Source organism: Phoca vitulina, unplaced genomic scaffold (genome assembly GCF_004348235.1).
Source record: "Phoca vitulina isolate PV1807 unplaced genomic scaffold, GSC_HSeal_1.0 scaffold25, whole genome shotgun sequence".
In the NCBI taxonomy this organism is placed as follows: domain Eukaryota; kingdom Metazoa; phylum Chordata; class Mammalia; order Carnivora; family Phocidae; genus Phoca; species Phoca vitulina.
The window spans coordinates 43,941,198-43,965,787 of record NW_022589728.1 but is presented as its reverse complement, the minus strand read 5'-3'; the positions used below and the strand labels follow the sequence as shown (position 1 = coordinate 43,965,787).

The 24,590-nt window shown below is 44.4% G+C and overlaps 1 protein-coding gene across 2 annotated transcripts in view; it reads right to left on the bottom strand.

Moving 5' to 3' along the window:
• The window catches only part of MATN2 (matrilin 2), a 128,699-nt gene that overhangs the window by 49,555 nt on the left and 54,554 nt on the right, over positions 1–24,590 (bottom strand). For both annotated transcript variants that reach the window (XM_032421582.1, XM_032421581.1), the window contains exons 5-6: positions 12,827–12,949; positions 854–976 (exon numbers count right to left, since the gene is read on the bottom strand). In XM_032421582.1, the coding sequence (XP_032277473.1) occupies positions 854–976; positions 12,827–12,949 (246 nt within the window). The remainder of the gene's footprint in view (positions 1–853; positions 977–12,826; positions 12,950–24,590) is intronic.

Below are 24,590 nucleotides of genomic sequence, written 5' to 3'. Positions count from 1 at the left end.
AAGCTTCTCTCAAGTGAACCCCTCTACAGGATGATAGTCCATACACAACCTCTTAAGTGCTCTGACATACCTTTACATGTAAAAGAACACTTTGCAATCCTTTTGCAAAACATCTTTATAAATTTTTTATGGTCAGATTTTGGGAGCTCAAATTAATTTTGATTTGTGTGTGTACAGTTAAAATCAAATAGAACTAAATATGTCAAACAAAAGAATGAGCAATTCTCTGCAAACCGCCCTCTGCCCACCCCTCCCCCACCCCAAAGCAACCACATTCAACTCCTTTAGGCTCAGCGATTTTCCTGTACTTGTATGGAGTCAGAGCTGAAGCCCACAAGCCACAAGGCTTCAGTGAAAGTATTTTTTAAGCTCTGTTAATACTGATGGGCACAGCCTGGCTGAGCCAGCATGAAGTAAGATGGTCCGACTGTCAGCACACTCAGCAGATGCTGGAAGGACACTCCCACGTGTGGTCTCCAATAAAAGATAACCTCTGTCAAAGGCCTTAAAGAGTGAGGTCGAGACAGGGTAGGCTACAGTCGTGGGATGAGGGAAGAAAGGCCTGACAAAGGAGGAATGGGGCAGAAGGTATCAGATTCCCCAGCACATAATCCTGTGCTACAATATGCTTGGGAGAGGTCCCATGGCCACAGTTGCCCACAACAAGAGCATCAAAAAAAAATGCTGTTATTGTTGTTGGAATCACCGTATTGTACATCTGAAACTAATATGACACTGTATGCTAACTACACAGGAATTAAAATAAAAGTAAGTAAATAAATAGAATGTCAGGTCCAAAAACTGTCCAAAAACACACACACACACAGAAACAAATTTTTTTAATGTAACTTACTTGTGCATGTTTTTTTATCTGGGTTAAGAGCAAATCCTTTAGGGCACCGGCAAAAGTAAGAGCCGTCGGCATTCACACACTCATGTTCACATCCATGGTTCTCTGAGGCACAGTAGTCCACAGCTGTAAACATTTAAACACAGAGTTGAAGTAGAAACACAAACAGGAAAGGAAATAACAAGATGGACTGGAAATAATAGCATACTTATAACAAATATAAATGAAGATTAATATCATTGCCCCCCAGATAGTATGAATAAATAAACATGGATCCAAGGCTTCTCCCCTCACCACCCAAAAAATAATCAGGGGTCTAGATCAGGTAGTTTATAGCAGAAGATAGACTAAAGAACACATGACCAATTGTATTTAAACGTTAAAGAAATATAAATCAGGGGCTCCTGGGTGGCTCAGTTGGTTAAGCGTCTGCCTTCAGCTCAGGTCATAATCTCGGGGTCCTGGGATGGAGCCCCACATCGGGCTCCCTGCTCCTCAGGGAGTCTGCTTCTCCCTCTGACCCTCCCCCCTTCTCATGCTCTCTCTCTCTCTCAAATAAATAAATAAATAAAATATTAAAAAAAAAAGAAATGCAAATCAAAACCATCACAAGGCTTACGACACTTACAAGTATTAAACTGCACAAATAAAAACAGGACAAAACCCAATAGTGGCAAGCTGGCCTGGAAAGGGAATCAGAGCTATTCATGGTGCTGGAATCATAAATTGACAAAAATTCTTTTGGAAGGACATTTGACAATGTTCACTGTGGAAACCTGACACAGAGAAATCATTGAGGAAAGGGGGAGATTAACTGTATGAAATAAGCTATTTATAGCAGCATTATTTACGGTGATAAAAAAAAATCTGAAAAATAAGATGAACATTTAATAATGGTAAATGCTTTAGTAAATTATGAGAAAATGTCTTGTCCTATTTCTCATTAATTCTACAAGTGTTTACTGAACACCTACCCCGGGCCTGGCCCTGTTTAAGGGGCTAAGGATAGAGCAAAAAACAAAACAGACACAGATGCCAGTCCTCAAGGAGTTTACATTTGGATGATGGTGGGGGTGGTCAAAAAATTAAATAAGTAAATTAGATCATTTCATAGAAGATGGAGAGTATTCTGGGGAAAAGGAATAGATCCTGTGGGGAGGCAGGAAGGACAGTGGAAGGTAATAGAAGTGGCCAGGAGAGGCCTCAGGAGAAGGTGGCATTTGGGCAGAGTCTTGAATGAGGCACGAGCCAAGTGGATAACTGGGAGGGAGCAAGCACTGGGGCAAAAGGAAGAGCAAGCACAACGGCCGTGAGGTGGGCATCTGCCTGGGGTGCTGAAGGACCCACAGGGAAGCCAGCGGGGCTGGAGCAGAGCCGGGTGGGAGGTGAGGATGAGTGCGCATCAGGAGGCACTGAGGCTACGGCAATGACTTTGGTTTTTACTCTGAGTGAGCAGGGAGTCACTGGAAGGTTCTGAACACGGGAATGGAGAACAGACCACAGAGAGCAAGTATGACAGTAGTAAACCAGTTAGAAGGCTACAATCATCCCAGTGAGGAACAGTGGAGGCTGAAAGCAGGATGGCGTGGCAAAGGGGTGGGTGGGGGAGACAGAGGAGCAGTGTTCTGGGTGTTCTGGGCTAAAGGTGTTCCCCAAAAAGATTATGTTGAAGTCCTCTCCCCAGTACTTGTGAATGTGATCTTATTTGGAAACAGGGTCTTTGCTGATACAATGGAGCGGCAATGAGGTCCTACGGGTGGGCCCTAACCCAATACGGCTGGTGTCCTTATAGGGAGAGGAGAATGCCCCGTGAAGACGTGGACACACAGGGAGAACGCCATGTGGGGTCAGCAGCTGGAGTGATGTGGCCACAGGCTGAGGAAACCAAGGCTTGACAGTCACTGCCAGAACCAAGGAAGGCTTCTCCCCTACAAGTTCCAGTGGGAGCACGGCCCCGCCAGCACCTCAGCTTCAGGCTTCTAGCCCCAGAACTAGGAGGCAATACCTTTCTGTTGAGTTAAGTCACCCAGTTTATGGTCTTTTGTGATGGCGGCCCTAGGAAGCTAATGCAGCAGGTATAAGTTGAGGTGGGGACCGTGGAGGTCCTGCTGGAATAGAGGTGGGCAGGAGAAAAAGAGAGGGAGGAAGGCTGACTTGGGGGATCTGGCGTGAGGATGGAGTTGCTGTCATCTGATGGGGGAGGCACAGTGAGTTTGTGGGAGAAGATCGGGAGTTCTACTTGGGGCATTTGACAGTTATCAACATTCTCATCCTAACGTAATTGTAAATAGGAAGACATAAAATTTGGTGGAAAAAGTAGATCTCAAAATTGAATATTTACAGGGATTACACCCAGGTAAAATAGAGCTCCTAGGCATGCCTAAAGCCTGGAAATTAGAAATGAAAATTCTTGCAGTGTTAAGGTGGTAGAATTATGGATGATTTGTTTTTCTTTTTAAAAACATTTCCCTTGGGGCCTGGGTGGCTCAGTCGGGTAAGTGTCTGATTCTTGGTTTTGGCTCAGGTTGTATTCTCAGGGTCGTGAGATCAAGCCCCACATCTAGCCACTCAGTGAAGAGTCTGCTTAAGTTTCTCTTTCTCTCTCCCTCTGCCCCTCCTCCCCTCTTTCCCAAATAAATAAATAAATTAATTTTAAGAAACCATTTCCCTCTATAACATTTTAGGATACTCCAATATCAAAAACTTGGAAATAATAAAAAGGAAATGGGATCCACAATTAATACACATGTGTGATTTGAAAACCAAAACCATGCACTGGTTTTGACATTATCACAATGAGTGGGCCGCTATCTATACCTGAAGTCAGAAACTCAGATTCTCCCTCTCTCTTGAAACTTCCTCTTATACAGCAACGAGTGTAATTTCTGAGCCCAGCCAGCTCTGTCCCTCAGAGAGACACCTGAGTATGCTGGCCCCTTATTAGAGTGCGGACTGGTTGGGAAGTTTTGCTTAGGCCTAAAATCTAAGCCCTATACTCCAAACTTGCATTTTTCCATAATGCTCTAGAACACTCAGTGTTGGATCAGGCAGTTAATAGAGTTGTACAGAGGAAGCTCTTTTAACTGACCTCCACTTAACCAATGCCTGATCAGTAAATGCTTTTCATTCCCTCTGAAAATATGGGACCTGATGCCCAGAGCATACTAAATGCTCCAGGCTTCTGGAACACCTGTTCTTCTGAACAGCTGTGGCTGGGTTGCATGCTTATAAAGCAGCTGTGGTGGAACACCTGTGCTCCAGAACACCTGTGTACTTTCCCTCTCGCCTGACTGCATGCTTATAAAGCACTGGTTCTCAAAACGTGGTGGGGAACCAGCTGCAACAATCATCCCTCGAGAACGTGTTAGTCATGCAAATTCTCGGGCCCCACTATAGACTTAGTGAATCAGAAGCTGGGTGTAGGGCCCAAGAATGTGTGTTTTAACAAGCCCTCCAGATGCTTCTGATGCATGTTAAAATTTGAGGACCACTGCCAAAAAGAGTCAAAATTGGTTTTGTTCCCAAAGCTATATATGTCATTTATGCATGTTATTGTACTTAATTATAAATACTAAGAAAACCAATTAAATATAAGCATTAAAACAAATTGAGTTTTTTTAAAAAAAATTGAAAGCTTTGGAAAGACCTAATTAAAGCAATTTGTTAACCAAAATTGCTGTGGAACCAGACATGGATAAAACATGTAAAAGAGTGGGGAAATTTTCATAAAAATTTACAAGGATTCTGCCCTTAGGCTGCTTTACAGAATTCTTCAAATTCTTGCTCCAACTTCAAGAAACCAAAATTGAAAATCATGGACAGTACATTATGGGTATGATTTATGCCAGAAAAAAAATTTTTAATCATAGATTTAAAAAAATAAAATTAGTACTTTTCAAAAGTGTAATTAAAGGTAATTTTTATTAAAAATACATTTAGGTGTTTTAAGTAAAAACAAAAAGGTTAAGATAGGTTTGGGTATGTGGTTTTTTTATGATTCCACTCTTTCAAAGACACTTTCCATCAATCGGCTAACCATAGGCCCAAGCTCACAGGGTAAGAAGGTTTCTCCTGGACTTTGATTCTCTTGCTGGTTTTGTTTTTTGTGTGCTCAGCAATCTGGGGAAATGAAGGGGAGAGGAGAGGTTGGCAAGGTGGGATTCAAGCATTCCTGGGCCTCAAGACCCTGGCCTGTAAAACCCCAAGGTATCCAATCTCCCCTTGACTTGAGGGCCACTCACTGGCTTGCTGCCAGGCTGCTGGGGACAGCAGAGGAGGCCAGGAGTATGACATTAGATGTGGAGGAGCCCACTTCAAGCCTGTGAACCTAAAAGATTTTTAAGACCAAGAGAATTCCAGTCCATTCAACTCTGACACCCTTTGCCACATGCTTTGGGTTCTTTGCGTAACTTCCCTGGTTGCAAAACTGTACTTGTAAAAAGAGAGGCCAAGTTTAGGGAGCAGACGTATGGAGGTGCTCCATGTGTGTAACTCAGAGATGCTCCTGTTGTGTTCCAAGTCTTCATCTCCTTCAATAAAATCCTTTCTCAGTTGTTTTGCCTGACATATCTATATGCTCTCCTTTACGAGCAGAAAGGGTAATTCCCTGGCTGTAGGGAAGTCGGTGCACCAGAACACAAAGTGTTAAAACCTCAGGGTTAGAAGCCGGTCTCGCTGCGTTCAGTCTCTGCCTAATAGGTGAAAAATCACCCAGCTGTGTCCAAGGATAAACGATACTTTGGTACAAGGTAATGAAGCTTAAGATCGATGGGCTCTGATTTACAACCTGGTCATAGTCCAAAGTTTTCTCAGCCGGCATCAGTCTGCAAGGGGATGGCATCACTAGAAATAGGATATTTCAAAGAGAAGCATTTGGATTTTAAAGTTTGCTGATGACAGAGTACGAAAAACCAAATTCATCACGAGAGAAATGGTAGAAGCAGCTGACTTGCTGAGCAGACAGAACACACACGTAGAGTCAGAGTCAAAACCTCTGAGAGCACAGTTGGATTTCTACATGCAGGAGTTTGAAACTCAGAGAGTTTCTTATTGATTTTAATAACAATAGGAAGTGTTCTGGGCTGAATGGTCTTCCCCACCCTAAGTTCGTATGTTTAAGTCCTAAACCCAGTCAGAATGTGACTGTGCTTGGAGGTAGGACCTTTAAAGAAGTGATTTGATGAGGATGAGGCCATTGGGGTGGACCCTAATCCAGTCTAACTGGAGTCCTTATAAGACGAGGGAATCTGGACATGCGCAGAGGCACCAGGGATGTGTGTCCGCAGAAGAAAGACCATACGCAGAGGCAGGCCTTCTGCAAGTCAAGGAGAGAAACCTCAGAAGAAACCAACCTGCTGATACCTTGACCTTGGAGTCCTGGCTTCCAGAACTGTGAGGAAATAAAGCTCTAATGTTAAAGACACTCACTCTGTGGTTTTGCTATGGCCCTAGCAAACCAGTACAGGGAGAAATCTAATACTTAACATCTTTGAATTGGGGGAGGTCATGCTTCAAACATGGGTGGTTAGCTAATGAACTAAAAAGCTGACCTTTCAATATAAAAATGGATCCTCCCATCCCTTTTCCCCAACTTAATTATCAACCATCCCCTCCTCACTGAAGGTCATTGATAGAGGAGAATCTAGGGGAAAAGCTCTGAAGGCAGCAGTAACACCATGCTAAATCCCCATGCTACGTGCCGCCATCGTTCTGACTATGGGCCTCAATGTGATTTTGTAAATGTAGCATATATCTGACATGCTATTAAATGCAAGCATTCATAAGAAGACAAAAATTCACAAAGGCTATAGAAATTCAGGGGTGCCTGGGTGGCTCAGTCGGTTAAGCATCTGACTCTTGGTTTCAGCTCAGATCATGATCTCAGGGTCGTGAGATCAAGCCCCACATTGGGCTCACGCTCAGCACGGAGTGTGCTTGAGATTCTCTCTCTCCCTGTCCCTCCCTCTCTGTACTTCCCCTCCCTCACACTCGTTCTCCCTCCCTCTCTCTCACTCAAACAAATAAATTAATTATTTAAATAAAAAGGATATAGAAATTCAGATTCAGCTAATGTTTATCAGTTGCCCATGTATCAGACAATATGATAGTAATATTAGCAAATGCCTTACATATATCAACTCATTGAACCCTCACAACAATCCTTCGAGGTATGTATTATTGTTATCCTCAATTTACAGATAAATTCATTGAAACAGAGAAAGATTAAGAGACTTATAAAATGTGATAACAATAGTATCTACCTCATAGGGTTGTTGCAATTATACATGAAGTATTTCAAACAAGCGTTAGGACTTAGTAATATTCAATAAATGTAGATTAGGTTTTTATCACCCTGCGTCTTTATTCAGATAAAATTGAATTTGGGGGTTAAGAAATACCTCAGTGCCATTCACTTGTTCCACAACCATTTATTGAGTAATTACTATACATCAGGCATTGTGTTAACCCCTGGATGGTAACGACAAGCAAATACTATACATAAGACATCTTAGAAGAAAGGCAGAGAGGAGAAGCCAAGCTTTTAGCAGTGATTACTTCCAGGAAGTGAAACTGAAGAGGAATGGCTTTCAAGTTTTGACCTTATACACATCTATATTCTGACAATTTCTTTAATATGCAAAAATTGATTTTGTAATTTAAAAAGCAATCAAGGGAACAAGGTTTTTTTTTTTAAATACATGACTGCTTGAGATTGTGATCAATTACTCAGCCTCAGTTAATGTATTGAAACATACTGCATGCAAGTCTGCTCTGTGAAAGATGAAAAGTACTACCATTGGCTTCTGTCCCCAAGGGTTTACAATATGCTTAGGCAGATAAGATGCAAACAGGACCAAAGTTAACCCAAAGACAGGGCAGTTGGTAAACACCAGATGAACAAGTACAGCAGAAAAGTGACCCTTAAAGATAGAGAAAAATAGTCTTTGAAAAATGCAGTGTTGGGTGGAAATTAACACAGCTTTAGAGGCAGCTGATGGATTACAAATAGAGGGAACTCAATTAAAGCAAAAGGAGGACCTAGGTTGGGAATCCACTCTCGATCACCTGAATGTGGAAATAAATTCAGTACTGTCCAGAGTGAAATGAGCAGTTAGGGAAATGGGACTCCAACACTAGAATTTAATGTTCCTCTAACTCAAAAATGGAAACGCTGTCTTGAAAAGCCCTGAGTCTGGCTAAGAATTGAATTTTCATGCAGGTCACGGTCATAATTCTGGGATGAGTCAAAGAGCTAGAACCACAGCTTTGAAGGTGCTGAAACCGAAAACCCATTGCATCCAATCCCCTGTAGCTGGATGTAATGAATTTCTACCACACATCTCTAAATGAATAATTTAGATTTGCTGTCCCCAATGTCTCACCACCTCCCCCTCTCCCTGAAATCTGCCCTCTGTTCAACCCCTCTTAATCATTATCCGTGGGCTTCCGGTCATCTTTGCATCCCTAATGGCCAGCAGAGTGCCTGGCAGAGAGTTTAGAAATATTTGCTGAGATGAATCAGTGACTCAACTCAATGGCTTTTTCTCTAAGTTCTGTTCCCTTTGGCCTCGCTGGAGCATGACATTAATATTGACCTGGGCTAGAAATTCTCTTTCCCATCATATTCCATGACTTCTGATTCTTTTGCCCACCTCCCCCCACCCCCGCCCCCACCTTAGGCTGTTCCTTCACAGATATTTTTCCCACCCCACTTGTCTCTCCTGCTCCCTACATGTGGCTCAGGCCAGCAAGGCTCAGGCCTTCACTCTCTCCTCACTCCATACTTCGGGATAGCCAGGATGATGATGATGATGATGATGATATACACTGTAATAATGATAATAATGGCCTTGCATGTATCAGAAACTTGACTCGTTACCTTATTTAATCCTACAACACTTTACGACATAGGTATTATTACTCTACAATATGGATGAGAAAATGGAGGCTCAGAAATGAAATGACCCATGATCAGTGAGCAGCAGAACTGGGATTGGAGCCCAGGTCTTACTGTACTGAAGGTCAAAACAAACACACACACAAATACGCATTTAAAGTGAAAACTAAATGGAAATTAAAATTTAGAAAGGAACACGCTGTGCTGCTTCCCGGCTGCATTGTTGGTTCTAACCTCCCCTCATCGTGGGGTGCTCTTTTCTCCTCCCTCCTGACACGTCCTTGTCGGGGTCCCACCTCAACTTCAAACTCACCTTCTCTAAAACTACTCATGATCTGTCAGTGTCATGGAAGCTCCAACTCAGGAACGACTTCTGACTTTTCCTCCTCCCCTTTATTTACAGCACCTCTTCATCCCTTACTCCTTCCCTCTCCATCTCTTCAGTTGTCACTCAAACTCTGGCTCTTGTCACCTCTCCTTGAGGACTGCCAGAGTCTCCTAACTGGTCCTTCCATCCCTCACCATCTTCCTTCTAGAATCCATCCTGCAGTTCACCACGAGATTAAGTTTCCTAAAATGAGGCTTTGCATCTGTCACTCCCAATTAGAAACCCTTCAGTGTCTCTCTTCCAGACTCTTCAGCCTGATTTTCAAAGCCCTGAACACTAGGTTTCCAGCTGGTTTCTTCAATTTCATCTTCTACTTCACACCTTCAGGAACTCTCTACTTCAACAGAGTTGGTCTCTTCCACTGTTTAAGCCAGGCTGGCCTTAACTAGGGTGATCCTATAATTTATCAACCCAGAATAGAACCCCTTTGAAAGTGAAAGGGAGGGCTGTTGAGAACTGAGCCAACAGGCATAAACTGGGATCATGCTGGATTAACTGGGATTTATGGTCCCCATATTCTTAATGTTCCCATCTATATACAGGCCATCCAGACCAGTCGCTGAAGGAATGCTTCCAGAGTCCCTAGCAGCCTTTGCTTCTCTAAATTTCCTGTTTAAGTCTGACAGCCAGAGTCTCCATCTTTGACAAGCCCCTTCAGACTGCTGTCCTCAGGTTAGATTGCCTGCTTAGCTTTCAGTCCAGCATCCTGTAACGGTTTCCCCCTCACCTACCCGCGCCCAACAGCAAGGCCTGCCTCTCCCAACACAGGCTTTGAACTTTGAGAACGCTGCCCCGTCCACATCATTACTGCCCTTCATGTCTCCCCTTGCCTTGGACACTTGTCCAATGGCTACCCTTCCTTCCTTTCCCAGATTTTCCCCACCCTGGCCATCAGAATGACCCTCTTCTCTGACCTTCTGTAGCCTCTCTTACTTCCGCCACTGGCTCTGCCCTCAGCATAGCCCCATCCAGCAGCACTTGACCTTCTGGAGATGTGCTCAATCTCCCTAATCAAGGCAACTGGCAACAAAAGTCCACCACGGCTTAATCATCTCACTCCTGGCCTCCAACAGGTCAGGTGCTTGGTTGAGGATGATGATGACAGGAACATCTGATGGATGAGGCCTGGGTCACACAATCTCTCCCATTTTCCCATTCTTCTGCCTCGACAACCCCTCTGAGGAAAGGCAGACATTCTTGCATGCTGATAGCAGCAGCAAGAGAAATGCCCATCTTTTTTTTTTTTAAGGTTTTATTTTTTTATTCATGATAGACAGAGAGAGAGAGGCAGAGGCAGAGGGAGAAGCAGGCTCCTCAAGGAGAAGGGAGCCCGATGTGGGACTCGATCCCAGGACCCTGGGATCATGACCTGAGCCGAAGGCAGACGCTTAACGACTGAGCCACCCAGGCGCCCCAAGAAAAGCCCATCTTTAATGAACACAGCCCACAACAGCTCCCTGGCAAGCGTAGCTTCTATCCTCATGCTTGTTGCTCTTCAACAAATGTCAAACCCCAAAAGTTACAGCAAAACCCTTAGAGACACCAAGGTTCTCTACCACACAGGGATGATAAGGCAATTATTTGGCAACACTCAGAAAACTGGGTTCCTCACCACCCTCCAGTTTCCCAAGGCCCAGGGCAGATCTCCTGCCCCAGCCACAGCCCCTACTGCCCCTGCCCCATCTACTCCTTGTTGCCTACACAAGCTCTGGACCTTCCCTGGTCCTTCCCTCACCCAATTAACCAGACACCCTCACCCTTTTTCCTGAAGCTTATCCACTGGCCTTATTCCCAATGTCCCAATTTCCGTCTGACCCAACAGCACCCGAAGTTTCTACCCATTGAACTACTGGTAAGGGAAAAAATATAGGTTAGACAAAATAAATAGTATGACCTCATTTTGTTCAACATTAACAAAATGTTTCGAGTTAGATATTTTTATGTTTTTAAAAAGATTTTATTTATTTATTTATTTATTTATTTATTTATTTATTTATTTAGAGCAGGTGCATGAGTGGGGGGAGGGGCAGAGAGAGAGAGAGAATCTCAAGCAGACTCTGCACCGAGGGGCTCGATCTCAAACCCTGAGATCATGACTTGAGCCAAAATCAAGAGTCAGACGCTTAACCGACTGAGCTGCCCAGGAGCCCCTTGAATTAGATGTGTGTATGGGGAAAAGTCTGGCAGAAAATACAACAAACTATTAATAGTGATTTTTCTCATCCGCTTAATCCTTTTTTTTAATTTAAATTCTATTAGTCAACACGTAGTGCATCATTAGTTTCAGATGTAGTGTTCAACAATTCATCAGTTGCATAAATCACCCAGTGCTCATCTGTTTAATCCTTATCCTCAATGAAAGTATATTACTTGTATAATAAAAATGAATGAAGCATGTTGGCTTTTTCCTGCCCGTGCTGGTGGATGTGGTAACTTACTACCTATCACTGTCACCACCAGCAGATGAAGAAAAAAATAAATAAAACCTCTAAGGCTTAGGAGACCAATTCCACTTGTGGACATCTGATGAGGGCAGTTTTCATTCCATCATGTGTAAAAACAAGCAAACAAAGCCACTTGATTCTCACCTGCGAAGAAGATGCCACCTATACTTTTGTTTTGTTGCTTTTTCCTTCCGCTTCCTTATCTAAGAATCAAAGTGTGCTGGAAAATGTAAATTCTGTGTGCAATATAATAATCATTCACTGTGGGAAGCAAGACAGAACAGGACATAACAACATATCCCCCAGAAAACAATAGGATATGGAAGAGAAAATGCAGGATTTAGAATCAGTAGGTTCTGGCTCTGATGTCAGTTGAGTCCTTTCCCTTCCTTTGCCTCCAGATTTTTTTGCCTTAGAAGTACTGAGTTCAGTTAATCGAACACCTACTGCTTGCCAGGCACTGTTTGTTGGAGGAAGGATGAATAAGACCATGTGAGTTTAAGGTGCTTTGCAGACACACAGGGAGGTGGCATGGGGGACCTGCTGGCATGCTCTCCAGGTGCTGGGGAGAACCATTATCCTTCACTGAAGAAATCAGATGCCACCCCCACCTCTCCTACCTCCCACCAGGTCACAGAAGGTGGAGTTGCCCAAGTGGGAAGCCACTCAACTGATTGCAAGTGGGTGCCTGAAATTCCAAGCACTGCCCTTACAACTTCTTCCCTGGGCTTGCATTTGAGGCAACTGTCCCTTTCCTCTGACAATGGTGTCTTCTTGCAGACAGCTGGGCTCTCATCCCTGGTGGTCACTCGGGGCCCATCGCTAGCAGATCCATACTTAGCAGGAAGGCTGCCTCCATCTTTGAGGTGCCACTCAGCAACCTCACCCACCAGCAAGGGAATCTCAGGAACAGCACATGAGCTATACCGCAGTCAGGCCATCCCAAACTGCCTCCGCATTTGACGAAAATCCGCTCAGTCCTTTTCAAGGGATGCAGTATATAAAGGGACAATCATATTTACATAGACAATCAGAAATCTGCCTTTTGCTGAGGACCTTGAATGAGAACATGCTAGCCTCAGCCATCAATGAAGTCTTCAGAGTTCAAATTCTGACCAACAACTAGACCAGGCAATGGAGCACTTTGTTGAAACTCAGAGGAGAGCAGCTGGATCCGTGGGAGGCCCCCCCCACAACACTCTGCTCAACTTGCCCTTCCCCATTAAACCAGGCAGGGGAGTACTCACCCACACATCTTTTCCCGTCCTTGGCCAGTGTGAAGCCGCTGTAGCACTGGCAGACAAAGGAGCCCAGAACATTCACACAGAGCTGCTCACAGCCGTGGTCCTCCGCCGCACACAGATCCTGGACTGGGGCAGAGTCGTGCCATTAGAACCCAGCTCTGAGGGAGATGACCCTCAGCACACGGCCAGGCAACAAGCACTTGTTAAAATCCCTTTTAACATATTAAATAACTGTAATCCTACCATCCAGAGGCAACCACTGTTAACATTTTGATGCATTTCTTTGTATAAAGAAAAACATAGCTTTCAAAGTTGGAATTATTCACCTCTAGGAAATGCATTGACTAATCTCAAATTAACATCAGTTTTGTATTTTCCTCATGTTCGTGAAAGTGCTCTGAAACATTCTGATGGCTCCTGTATGTTATCATGAGCAAGCATTTGCACTTTTCTGCATCGAGTACCATTCCTGTTCTTCAAGAACGAAAATGCTCTGTAATCCCAGTCTGGCACAGTCATGGACATTTTGCAGATGGGGAAGCTGAGAGAGAGCACCATGAAAAGACCTGCTACTCCACCCAAAACATGGCAGGTCCCAATTCTGCATCTGTCCCTTTGGAAAATATTTCTCCTCATTCCATTTGTCTACCAGATCGGTCTTTAGAAATCCTCCTTAAGCTCTATTTCTTCATGCCAGTAACAAATGAGGAAAATGTGAAGCCAAAGGAGGTTAGGTAGAGGTAACAAAGATTACTAGGGAGAAATGGATATATGGTTCTTAGCGGGCCTCTTTGAGTCACATATTTATTATACGCTGAGCCCTGGCTCTTCACGCAAATGCAATGTGAAAATGAACTCACAGAATACATTCACCGCAAGGGAACTAAAAATATATCAGAGGATGAAAAGGTTAAAGGCATTTTCAATCCATCACTGACTCAGTCTCTCCTTTGCAAGAAACAGGCTGATGTGATGACATTATTTCTCAGCAAGGAAAATGGCTTGGTTTCATAACTAGCTCTTCCAGTGACTTTACCATTAAAGTTAGAGAAAACCAAAGAGCATTAAAGAGATCAAATATATTAAAAAGAGTTTCCACTGGTTAAAAGTTATCACTATGAAAGCTATGATAAAAACTCAATTAACTGGAAAGCTTGATTGATCCCTGAATCCAATGGCTACACTTTAATGTAATCTCCAGCGTCATTGAGTTTTATTGTTTATTATGCTTTTAGATAAATACAAAATATTAAATTGATGAAAAGATAAAAGCTGATTTATTCATCACCTCTATTAAATGCACTAAATAATTTTTAAAAATAAAATCTGCACCATTACATTAAAAAATGTTTATGTCTAAGATTGTACAAATAGGGACTCTGGCTTTCAAGTGCTAAAAGCTGTATTTTCACTCCCAAATCAATAAAGTAGATGAAGAAAATTATAGATGCAAATTCTTCTATCTCTTACCAGTATATTTATTATCTTAGATTTCCAATTGGGAACTCCAACTGAGATTTCCAGTGGATTTAGATAGAAGAAAAACACCAATAACCAGAAAAAACTTCAGCTCATGTAAAAATCATAGTGAATAATTAGTGATAAAACCTACAGTTACAAGCCTGAGCCAGAGATCTAAGAAAAATCTGAATCATAGGATACTCTTCATTTATTCAATAAATGAAGTACCTCCTTTGCCCCAGGTACTGGGGATACAGGCATGAACCAAAGAGACAAAAGGGTTCCTGCCATCACCCAGTTTGTATTCTAAGGGTTAGTAATGTGAAGCTCTAGGAAGAGCATTTCTGATTGAAAGAACAGCAAATGCAAAGGTCCTGAGGTAGAACAAACTAGCCCCATAGTCAAGGGAGGATTGCAAAAGGTCGGCAGGTAAGTGTGAGAGGATGCAGAAGGGGAAAGGCACTCTGGGCTGAAGGAACAGTGTGAGTACATGTGCAGAAGTGAGGAAAACGGGACAGGCCGGATAGCTGAATTCCACGCTGGGAATTCCAAGGGAAGTGGCAGGAGGGAAGATGGGAAGGACAGCTGACACCAGGGGACAGAGGGCTGGAAGGCAGGCTGAGAAATCAATCCCATTCAGCAGGCAAGCCAGACCAGTCAGGGTAAAATCCGTCAAAAGGGAGAGAGCGTGATTCTACCTGGGTTGTCCTTTTGTAGTATTTTTAGGAGTCTAGGAACATCCCTATTGGGAGACAAGGAGGATGGGCCTTTGTCACTGTACTTTCAGCAGATGAACACTTATGAAGCACCAACTACATGCATGAGGACAGTGTGCTAGGCTCTGGGAAATCACTGAGTAAGATCAGCCCACATTCCAGTGAGGCAGACAGACATGATCAGGTCTTTCCAGTACCACCAGATAAATGTGTGAGTGCTAGAGTGGAGCCCAGAGGAAGGAGCCTCTGAGTCCCGCCAACCTGGAGAGGTCTTCCTGGAAGAGGTGCCATTTGACGGAAGTCATGAGCCATGAGTGGGGGTCACCAGGTAGAGGACGCTTGGAAGGATAATGGGAACCCGGAATTCGGTGCTTCTCCCATCCCCCATAGTTTTATTACCCTTCAGTGAAATGCATCAAAAGGCGGATCTGGCAGTTTCTTCGGCTCTGATGAAACTTAGAGGACCTCTACATGTTAAATAAAAATCAGCACTTTGGGGGCATCTGGGTGGCTCAGTCGTTAAGCATCTGCCTTCGGCTCAGGTCATGATCCCAGGGTCCTGGGATCGAGCCCCACATCGGGCTCCCTGCTCAGCAGGAAGCTTGCTTCTCCCTCTCCCACTCCCCCTGCTTGTGTTCCCTCTCTCGCTGTGTCTCTCTCTGTCAAATAAATAAAATCTTAAAAAAAAAAAAATCACCACTTTGTTTGGGAATAGTGGTAGTTTTTTGAATTCCGTGCTGAAAGCTCTGGTTTCCTTGCACATTGATGGAAAAATTAACCTTCTGATAGGAGGACCTTCAATAGTTCTTCGGAGCCAGAGGTTTCCGCCTCCCCTATCGGCTGTCGGCGCACCCCTGCCCCTCTCCCCTTGGCACGGATCACAGTGTTAATTACACAGGCATCTATACCGCCATCTATTTACTGTGTCTCCCTTGCTAGACTCTAAGCTCCCTAATGGGAAGGTGAAAGCGCCCGCCTAAAAGCCTCGTGGCTGGAAAAGGTCACCCCAGCACACTGGAACATGTACCCCCAAATCCCAAGGCCATCTCCAAATGTGGGGGGCCAGAGCTTCTCCACCTGGGTCTCCCTTCTCTGCCCCAGCTCTGCCTCCTTTGGTGTCCAGTGGGGACCCTGCCTTCTAGGGGTTCCAAAGGAGTGGTGGTAGTATAGGTGATTTTTATTCTTACTTATAAAGACCTGCTCTCGAATTTTCTAACACAAGTTTATAACAAGAGCTTTTAAAATAATGAAAAAAAAAAAACCCAACCTGTTACAGAAGAACCCCTTTGAAAGCAGCATTTTGAGAGCAATGAACCAAGACCTTGAAGCAATCATCTTTTTTCCCACAAGACCTCTCCCCACAGGGTAGGTAAGACAGGCAATGTTTATTGCTTTCAGGACAGGGCTGGGACACCCACAGAACAGCCTGTGAATAACTGCAAGGTATGGTCGACAGAAGCAGCAGTGCCCAACCTTGGCTACCCATTAGAACCGTCTGCAGACCTTTTGAACACCCTGATGCGCAGGGCGCCCCCCTCCTTAAATCAAACAGGCTGGGGGTGGAATGCAGGCGGCAGTGTTTGTTAAAAGCTCCCCAGAGAACTCAGTGTTGAGAGTTGTTGAACTGGATAAAAAGCCCTTGCGATCATCCAAGGGGAAGGTGCCCAGGCCCAGGAGTCAGTCTCCCCCTTTATTAATGGAGACTGCCAGGCTCGGTTTCCTCTTTTAAACAAACCTCAGAATGACTGCTCTCCTCAATTCCCTCTCCAAGTGGCTGAGCGAATTGCAGACACTACGTGAGGGTGCAGAGCGTGGTAGGACCAGGAGGCTCACCGCTCGCGTTCCAGAAGGCCGGCCCCACAAACAGCAAGCGTGCCAGCTGGTGTCCTGCGTGTTGTACTTTCATACTGTTTTTATAACGTTGGGGATTTATGGCCACTAGGATCTGCACTGTCCCAAGGGAAACCATTGAGGGATTAACTTAATTAAACAAAGACTAAGGAATAAATACAGATTAGGTCCTGACAAAACAATGTTGTTTTTCTGGCAGTGGTCACTTCCATTTGAAACAAATACACATATTTTTGGATGATTCCTTATGCTTTTGAAAAACAGTGCTGCTTTTTCTCACAGCCCAGGAGGGTTTCACTGAAGGGTAATAAAACTATGGGGGATGGGAGAAGCACCGAATTCTGGGTTCCCATTATCCTTCCAAGCCTCCTCTACCTGGTGACCCCCACTCATGGCTCATGACTTCCGTCAAATGGCACCTCTTCCAGGAAGACCTCTCCAGGTTGGCTGGGCTCAGAGGCTCCTTCCTCTGGGCTCCACTCTAGCACTCACACATTTATCTGGTGGTACTGGAAAGACCTGATCATGTCTGTCTGCCTCACCAGAATGTGGGCTGATCTTACTCAGTGATTTCCCAGAGCCTAGCACACTGTCCTCGCGCATGTAGTTGGTGCTTCATAAGTGTTCATCTGCTGAAAGTACAGTGACAAAGGCCCATCCTCCTTGTCTCCCAATAGGGATGTTTCTAGAGTCCTAAAAATACTCTCCTCCATCAGAAATGGGATCCTGGCAGGATGAGTGTGATGGGAACAAAATTCTTCCTGAGTCTCTGTACCTCTCCAGAAGTGTTCCCATACCAGCAGAGGGCTCAGAGTTCCGTGACATCTGGGAGCCAGCCCCCAGCTGCAGACACTGGTATTGTCACGACAGCTAATGGGCTGGCTGTCTTGCTGTTTCTTCCACATCTGGTACCCAGCACAGTGCCTGGCACGTTGTAGGTGCTCAGTAAGGACTTAGCAATGAGAGAATGAACCCACGTCCATGCTGCACAAACATGGGGTTGTCAGGTAGTTCTCCCTCATCAATCTTATCTAGGCTGGGAACTCTGAGAGGGACAGTATCAGTCTTGGTGTTCCTCGGGATACCTGCACAATAGCACGCATCTCACACAGCAGGTGTGCAGTGGACATCTGCTGGTTGGACTTGACCGCCACCAGCCTGGAGTACTCAGCCGGCTCTTATTTGACTGCTCTCTGTTAGAGGCCATGTTCCCCCTCACCATCTGCCTTACCACAACCATAACTGAACACTTCATTTACAACGATCACTGAATGTCTATTTTCCCTCCCGTAGGAGGGCAGGGCTTGTTTTGCTCAGCACTCCAGCTCAAATATCCAGCACGATGTGGGGCATATGGTCAATTTTTAAAAATATATTTGAATGACCGAATTCATTCATTCATCCATTTGTCAAACAAAGTACTGGGAAAACAACAGTGAATAAAATAAATTTTTAAAAAATCTATCAATTGATGTCTGGCCCCATGGAGCTGATACTCAAGTGGAGAGCCAGAGGTGTGTGGGAGCCAGCTCCCAATGACCCACATGACAGACTGTGCAATCTCTGCCCTACCCCGCATTCAGCAAGGCCGGGTGGGTGGCGTAAAACTGGCCATGCTGAAGTATTTATACCACAGGGATCCGCAAACCTTACAAGTCAGGGCTTTCCCCCCCTGGAGATCTGGTTGTTAAACATTTACCAGCACACCACTGACAGGGGCCAGACATAGGTTATGTTAGATGTTTTTTTTTTTTTTTTGAGATTTTATTTATTTATTTGACACACAGAGAGAGAGAGCACAAGTAGGGGGAGCAGCAGAGGGAGAGGGAGAAGCAGATTCCCTGCTGAGCAGAGAGCCCAATGTGGGACTCCATCGCAGGACCCTGAGATCATGACCTGAGCCGAAGGCAGACGCTTCACCGCCTGAGCCACCCAGGCGGTTAGATCTTATGAGTTAGATCTTATAAGTGCTGCAGAACAAAATTAGCAGGAAAAGGGAGTTGGGACTGTGGAAGGAAGGGAGCTTCTGTTTTATACGCTACGGTCAGCAGGTGGTCTCGCTAAAAAGATTCTTTTATACAAAGACTTGAGGGAGGTAATGTGAAACAGTAAGGACCAAGGGAATAGAACCTTGGAGAAAGGAGATAAAGGGCAGTTATGTGTCTTTAGACAGGTGGGAGTGAGACCATCAGAGTGAAAAGAAGATCGTCGTTGGAGCCAGACCTGGCTTTGGCTAGCTGACTTGCATGACCTCACATAAGTGATTTCTATGAGATCTGATTTTCCTAGAAGTTGAATATTTAAGTGGAGAAACCATTGCAGGGCTAATTGAGATAATGAGACGAGGAAAGCGCCTGAAAGACAGTAGGTACTCAGCAAATGCTAGCCTCCTTCTTCCTTAGACTGGGGTAAAGAAAGTTCTTGGGGGTACAGGCCAGTTCAGCATGGAGGAGAGGGGGGCCCCAACCGAGTTGTGCCTACATCACAATTACAATATAGTGTCACTTCATGGATGCCCGTGAAAACTCCACACGAGGACATAGATTCAGATTTCTTTGAATAACGTCAACGTATCCTTGACTAAGTTTTGGTTTGTGAATTCTCTGCTGCATTGATCTGATACAGCAAAGTAGACAATTTTGAATCTTATAACAAAAGATCTCACCGAACTCAAGCAATGCCTTGCCAGAAGGCAATCATGAGCACAGAGCTGACAGCAGAATTTACTTATTTTTCGTTTCTTGTGAATTACAGGGAGGGGTGTTAACTGCAGCTGCTCAGTTCGCCCAGGTGAAAGAAATCAGTGAGGATTTGATAACTCAGAGCCCCAGAGTCGTGCTCAAATCCATCCCCAGTGTTTGCCCCGAAGCTCGCATGCATTCTAGATTTAAGTGCCTTCCTTCATTTATGATCTCGAAACCCTGGCGCCGCGCCTCAGCCGGAGAACTTGGAAAAGCTCCATCTGGTTCCACTGGATGAGGAGCACGGCACAAAGGCTGGGGCTGCCGTGGCTGACGTCATGCCAGGCAAAATCAAAGGGTTTTTACTGGCTTTTCAGAGTTTTAGACAAGCCATACTGCATGCTGTTCCCACCAAGGACAGTTTAATCCGTCCTTTGGAGTTAAAGCAAAATGAACACCTTTAAAGACACGCTCCACTTTTTTTAAACGGCTCCTGCTGTTATTTAGCCTGAGATGTAGAAATCAGAAATTATCCATCCCAGCAAGGGCGAAGAGAAATGTATTATTAGGGCTGTGACTTCACTCAAGTGGGAAACAATGGGGTTTCTGCCTGCACCAATGTGAAAGCCCTTGCAGAGTCAGGCCTCCACAAACCCAAGCCTGCGTTTTGGGGACCATCCCCCTTCTTTCATGATGCCTGAAAGCACTAATCTTATTTTGGCAGCTGCAGTTTGGACTTAAGGACTCTTGACAGTAAATGTGAGTCATCAGCCTTGTGCTTCTAACGCTGGAAGAAACAAAACAAACCCAATGTCACCGAGAAAAACAAACCTGTCCTTTCGGGCAAAGCCCAGCTGTGCCTGGAATCCTTCTCTCCCCAACTGTTGAATTCATTTCCAATCAATTCTCCTAGTCACTCACAAGATTTTTGTTCTGAGAAGGGAAAAGAAAGGGGGAAGTCTCCCCCCGCCACCTCCCCGTAAATCCTTAAAACATAAGTAAATCTGACCAAATGAGGGTCATTGAAACAAGCATGCACAAATAATGCCCTATTCTTGTAGCACACTTTGCAATTTCCAAACGGCTGGCCCATCATCACGTTCTTAATATAAACTCCCTACTGAGGGGAGCCTCTCAAGGAGAGATCTAACTTAAAAGGCCTTGGTCAGTGGTTTTCAAGCTTGAGCTTACATCAGAAAACCCTGGAGGGCTTGTTAAAACACACATTCCTAGGTCACACCGCAGAGTTCCTGATTCGGGATCCCTAGGGTCCCACCTGGGAGTTTGCGTTTCCAACCAGCTCCCCTGCAAAGCTGAGGCTGCTTGTCTGGGGGGGCCACTTTGAGAACCACTTGTCTGGGTGCTTGTGAAACCAGGAACGCAGAGAAGAAGCTGCACAAACCTCAAACTCACTTTCCCCACCGACGGGTGACGGCTGGTGATTCTTTCACATCGCACTTCTCCACTCACACGCCGGCAGGTCCGTTCTCCCATGAGAACGCCACTCAGCCAGGATTCCTTTCTTTTCCTTTCTTCTTTTTTTTAAAAAAACAACAACCCTGTAGCCTGGCCGAACCAGAGGGCGAGCAGGCTGCACGTCACCATCTCCACATTGCGGGGCCCAGCAGCCGGGGTGGAGAGGAAGCTCCGTGACCACACTTACTCTGCTCAGCAGCCTCCACTTCTGCTCACAGAGGTCCTGGCGAGCTGGGGCCGTGCTGTTGTTTGACCAGCTGCAGGCCTGCGGGTGCAGCCTGCTCGCCCTTCCACTCTTGCTCTTTGCTCTCATCGTGGGCAGCCCCAAAGCTCCGACCCTGACCTTCCCTTTCCACGCTCCCTCTCTCCCTCCAAGATTTTATCCATTTTTCAGGGTCAATTACTACCACCAAGCACATCCAGCCTGGGATTTTCCTGGAACTCTAATGCCTCATCTCCAGCTGCATCCAACCACTTGGGTGGGCTCCTTCTCACACTCATTAGTTTTGCCTCAAAACCGGGCTTCCTCTCTGAAGCTAGCTGTCATTTTAAATCCGGCTACCATCCCCCACCCCCATCTCCCAGCTTATTTCATAAACTCCTTCCCGGCATGCAGTTTATTGCTGTGGTCTCCTAATTAATTTTGAAGGCATAAAAAAGCATGTACTGAACTGACTGAGCTGATCAGAATTGTAAACTGATTGCATCTTCGGCTCCACAGGAGCAGAGCATAAGGGAAACCAAGATCTGAGTGTTTCTTGGGTCTCAAGCATATAAGAGAAACACTCATTTTTCTCCCACCGCCCTGTAAGAGTGCCTAGAGAGAAGCAGTAAGTGTTGGATGAATGAGTGAATGGATGGATGGTACTTCTCCACCCATTGTCCACCAGTTTGAATCCCATGTATATATTACTGCTAAAGTCAATTTACTAAAATGTAGTTTTACTTTTGACACCCTGTGTCGAGCCGCCCCCCGCCCCGCCCACCAAAGATCCCTGCTGGGACTCAGCTTGAGAATCAAATAGCTCCATAATTTGTTCCAGCTTATATTCCTTCCCTCAGCCCCCACTAATGCCCCAAACAAACTGTTCCAGACAAGCAGTCTGGCCTAGTTAGCACCCTCAAAGACAACAAGCCCTGTGATTCTCTTCGACTTGTTAGAAAAACCCCCTCCTCCACAATGCCGTCCCTGATTGTTCCATGACCCTTTCTTCAATCTCTTATCTTGCAGTCTTTGTCTCAGTACTACTTACCTTCCAAAACCACCTTATTCTGACTTTCTCTCTATATATATATATTAGCTTTATTGAGTTGCAAATGGCATACAATAAACTGCACATATTTAAAGAATGCAATTTGATAAATTTGACATGTCGACATATCACCCCCTATCATCCCCAAACTCCCAAAGTTTCCTCACACCCCATGGTAATCCCTCTGCCTGCTTCCCTGCCACCGCCCTCCCCCCATCCCCAGACAACCATGAATCTGCTCTCTGTCACATAGATTAGTTGTCATTTTCTAAAATTTTCTATAAATGGAATCATACTCTATGTACTCTTGTTTGTCTTATTTCATCCAACATGGTTATTTTGAAATTCATCTAGCTTGCTGCTTGTGTCAATAGTTCATTCTCAAAAAAAAAAAAAGTTCATTCTTTTCATTGCCTAGTAGTATTACATTGTATGCATATATCACAATTTGTTATCCATTTACCTATTGATGGACACTTGGGTTGTTTCCAGTTTGGAACTCTTACAAGTAAAGCTGCAGTGAACATTTGTGTTCAAATCTTTCTTTGGACATAGGGGCGTGTAGGTGGCTCTGTCGGTTAAGCATCTGGTTTCAGCTCAGGTCATGATCTCAGGGTTGTGAGATGGAGCCCCGCCTCGGGGCTCAGGACTCTGCCTGAGATTCTCCCTCCCTCTCTCTCTGCTCCTCCCCCTGCTCGCATGCTTCCTCTCTCTTTCAAATAAGAAAATAAATTAAATCTTTAAAAAAAAATCTTTGTTTGGACATAAACTTTACTTTCTTTGGTGTAAATACCTAAATACATTGAATGGCTGGGTCATATGGTAGGTACATATTTAACTTTGTAGAAAACTGCTAATCTGTTTTCCAAAGGGGGTGAACCATTTTACGTTCCTGCCAGGAACAATGATAGTACCTGTTGCCAACTTTGCCAACATGTATTATGGTCAATATTTTAAATTTTATCTAATCCAGTAGAGGTATGGTGGTATCTCATTGTGGTTTTAATTTGTATTTCTCTAGTGACTAATAATGTTGAACATCTCTTCACAGGCTCCTTTGCCATCCATATATCTTCTCTGGCTTAGTGTCTGTTCAAATTTTTTTTTTTTTTTAAAGATTTTATTTATTTATTTGATAGAGACACAGCGAGAGAGGGAACACAATCAGGGGGAGTGGGAGAGAGAGAAGCAGGCTTCCCGCTGAGCGGGGAGCCCGATGTGGGGCTCGATCCCAGGACCCTGGGACCATGACCTGAGCCGAAGGCAGACGCTTAACGACTGAGCCACCCAGGCGCCCCGTCTGTTCAAATTTTTTGCCCATTTTGCCTGGGTTGTTTATTTTCCTATTATTGAGTTCTAAGAATTCTTTATATATTCTAAGGTCCTTTGCTGGATATATGTTTTGCAAATATTTTATCCCAGGCTATGGCTCACCTTTTCATTTTGGTAGTAGTGTATTTTGAAGTGCAAATGTTTTGATTTTTTAAAAGATTTTATTTATTTATTTTAGAGAGAGAAAACACGAGCACAGGGAGAGGCAAGAGGGGAGGAAGAGGGACAAGCGGACTCCACACTGAGCACGCAGCCAATGTGGGGGGCTCGATCCCCCGACCTCCAAGATCAGGACCCGAGCAGAAATCAAGATTCGGATACTCAACCAATTGAGCCACCCAGGCGTCCCCAAATGTTTTAATTTTTATGAAGTTCAATTTATTGAGTGTTTTCTTTTGTGTTCTGTATCCTATTTTTAAAAAATTCTTGCCAAACCCAGGGTCATCAAAAAATTTTTCCTACATTTTCACATACACATTTAATTGTTTCCACTCTTACATTTAGATTTAAAATTAGTTTTGAATTCATTTTTGCATGTGGTATGAAGTGAGGGTCAAGGTCCATTTTTTTGCACATGGCAACCCAATTGTTGTAGCACCATTTATTGATGACATTATTCTTTCCTCATGAATTGCTTTGGCACTTTTCTAAAAAATCAGTTTACCATATGTGCATGGGGTCTATTCCTAGACTATATTCTGGTCCATTGATGTCCACCAATACACACTGTTTTGATTGTTATTGCTTTATAATTAGTCTTGAAATCAGATAATCTAAACCCCCCAACTTTATTTTTTTTTGGAGTTTTCATTAATCTCATTATTTGCAGATTCCATATTTGCACATTCACCTACTTTCTAAAATTTACTTGTAACCCAAATCAATATTTGCAGTATTTTCATGGCCATTTGTGGATGTGCACAGAATGGTGAAAATTTTGAGTTACCTCATGCACACATTCCCAGTTAAGGTAAAAAAAAGGCAATGCTTTGCCTTC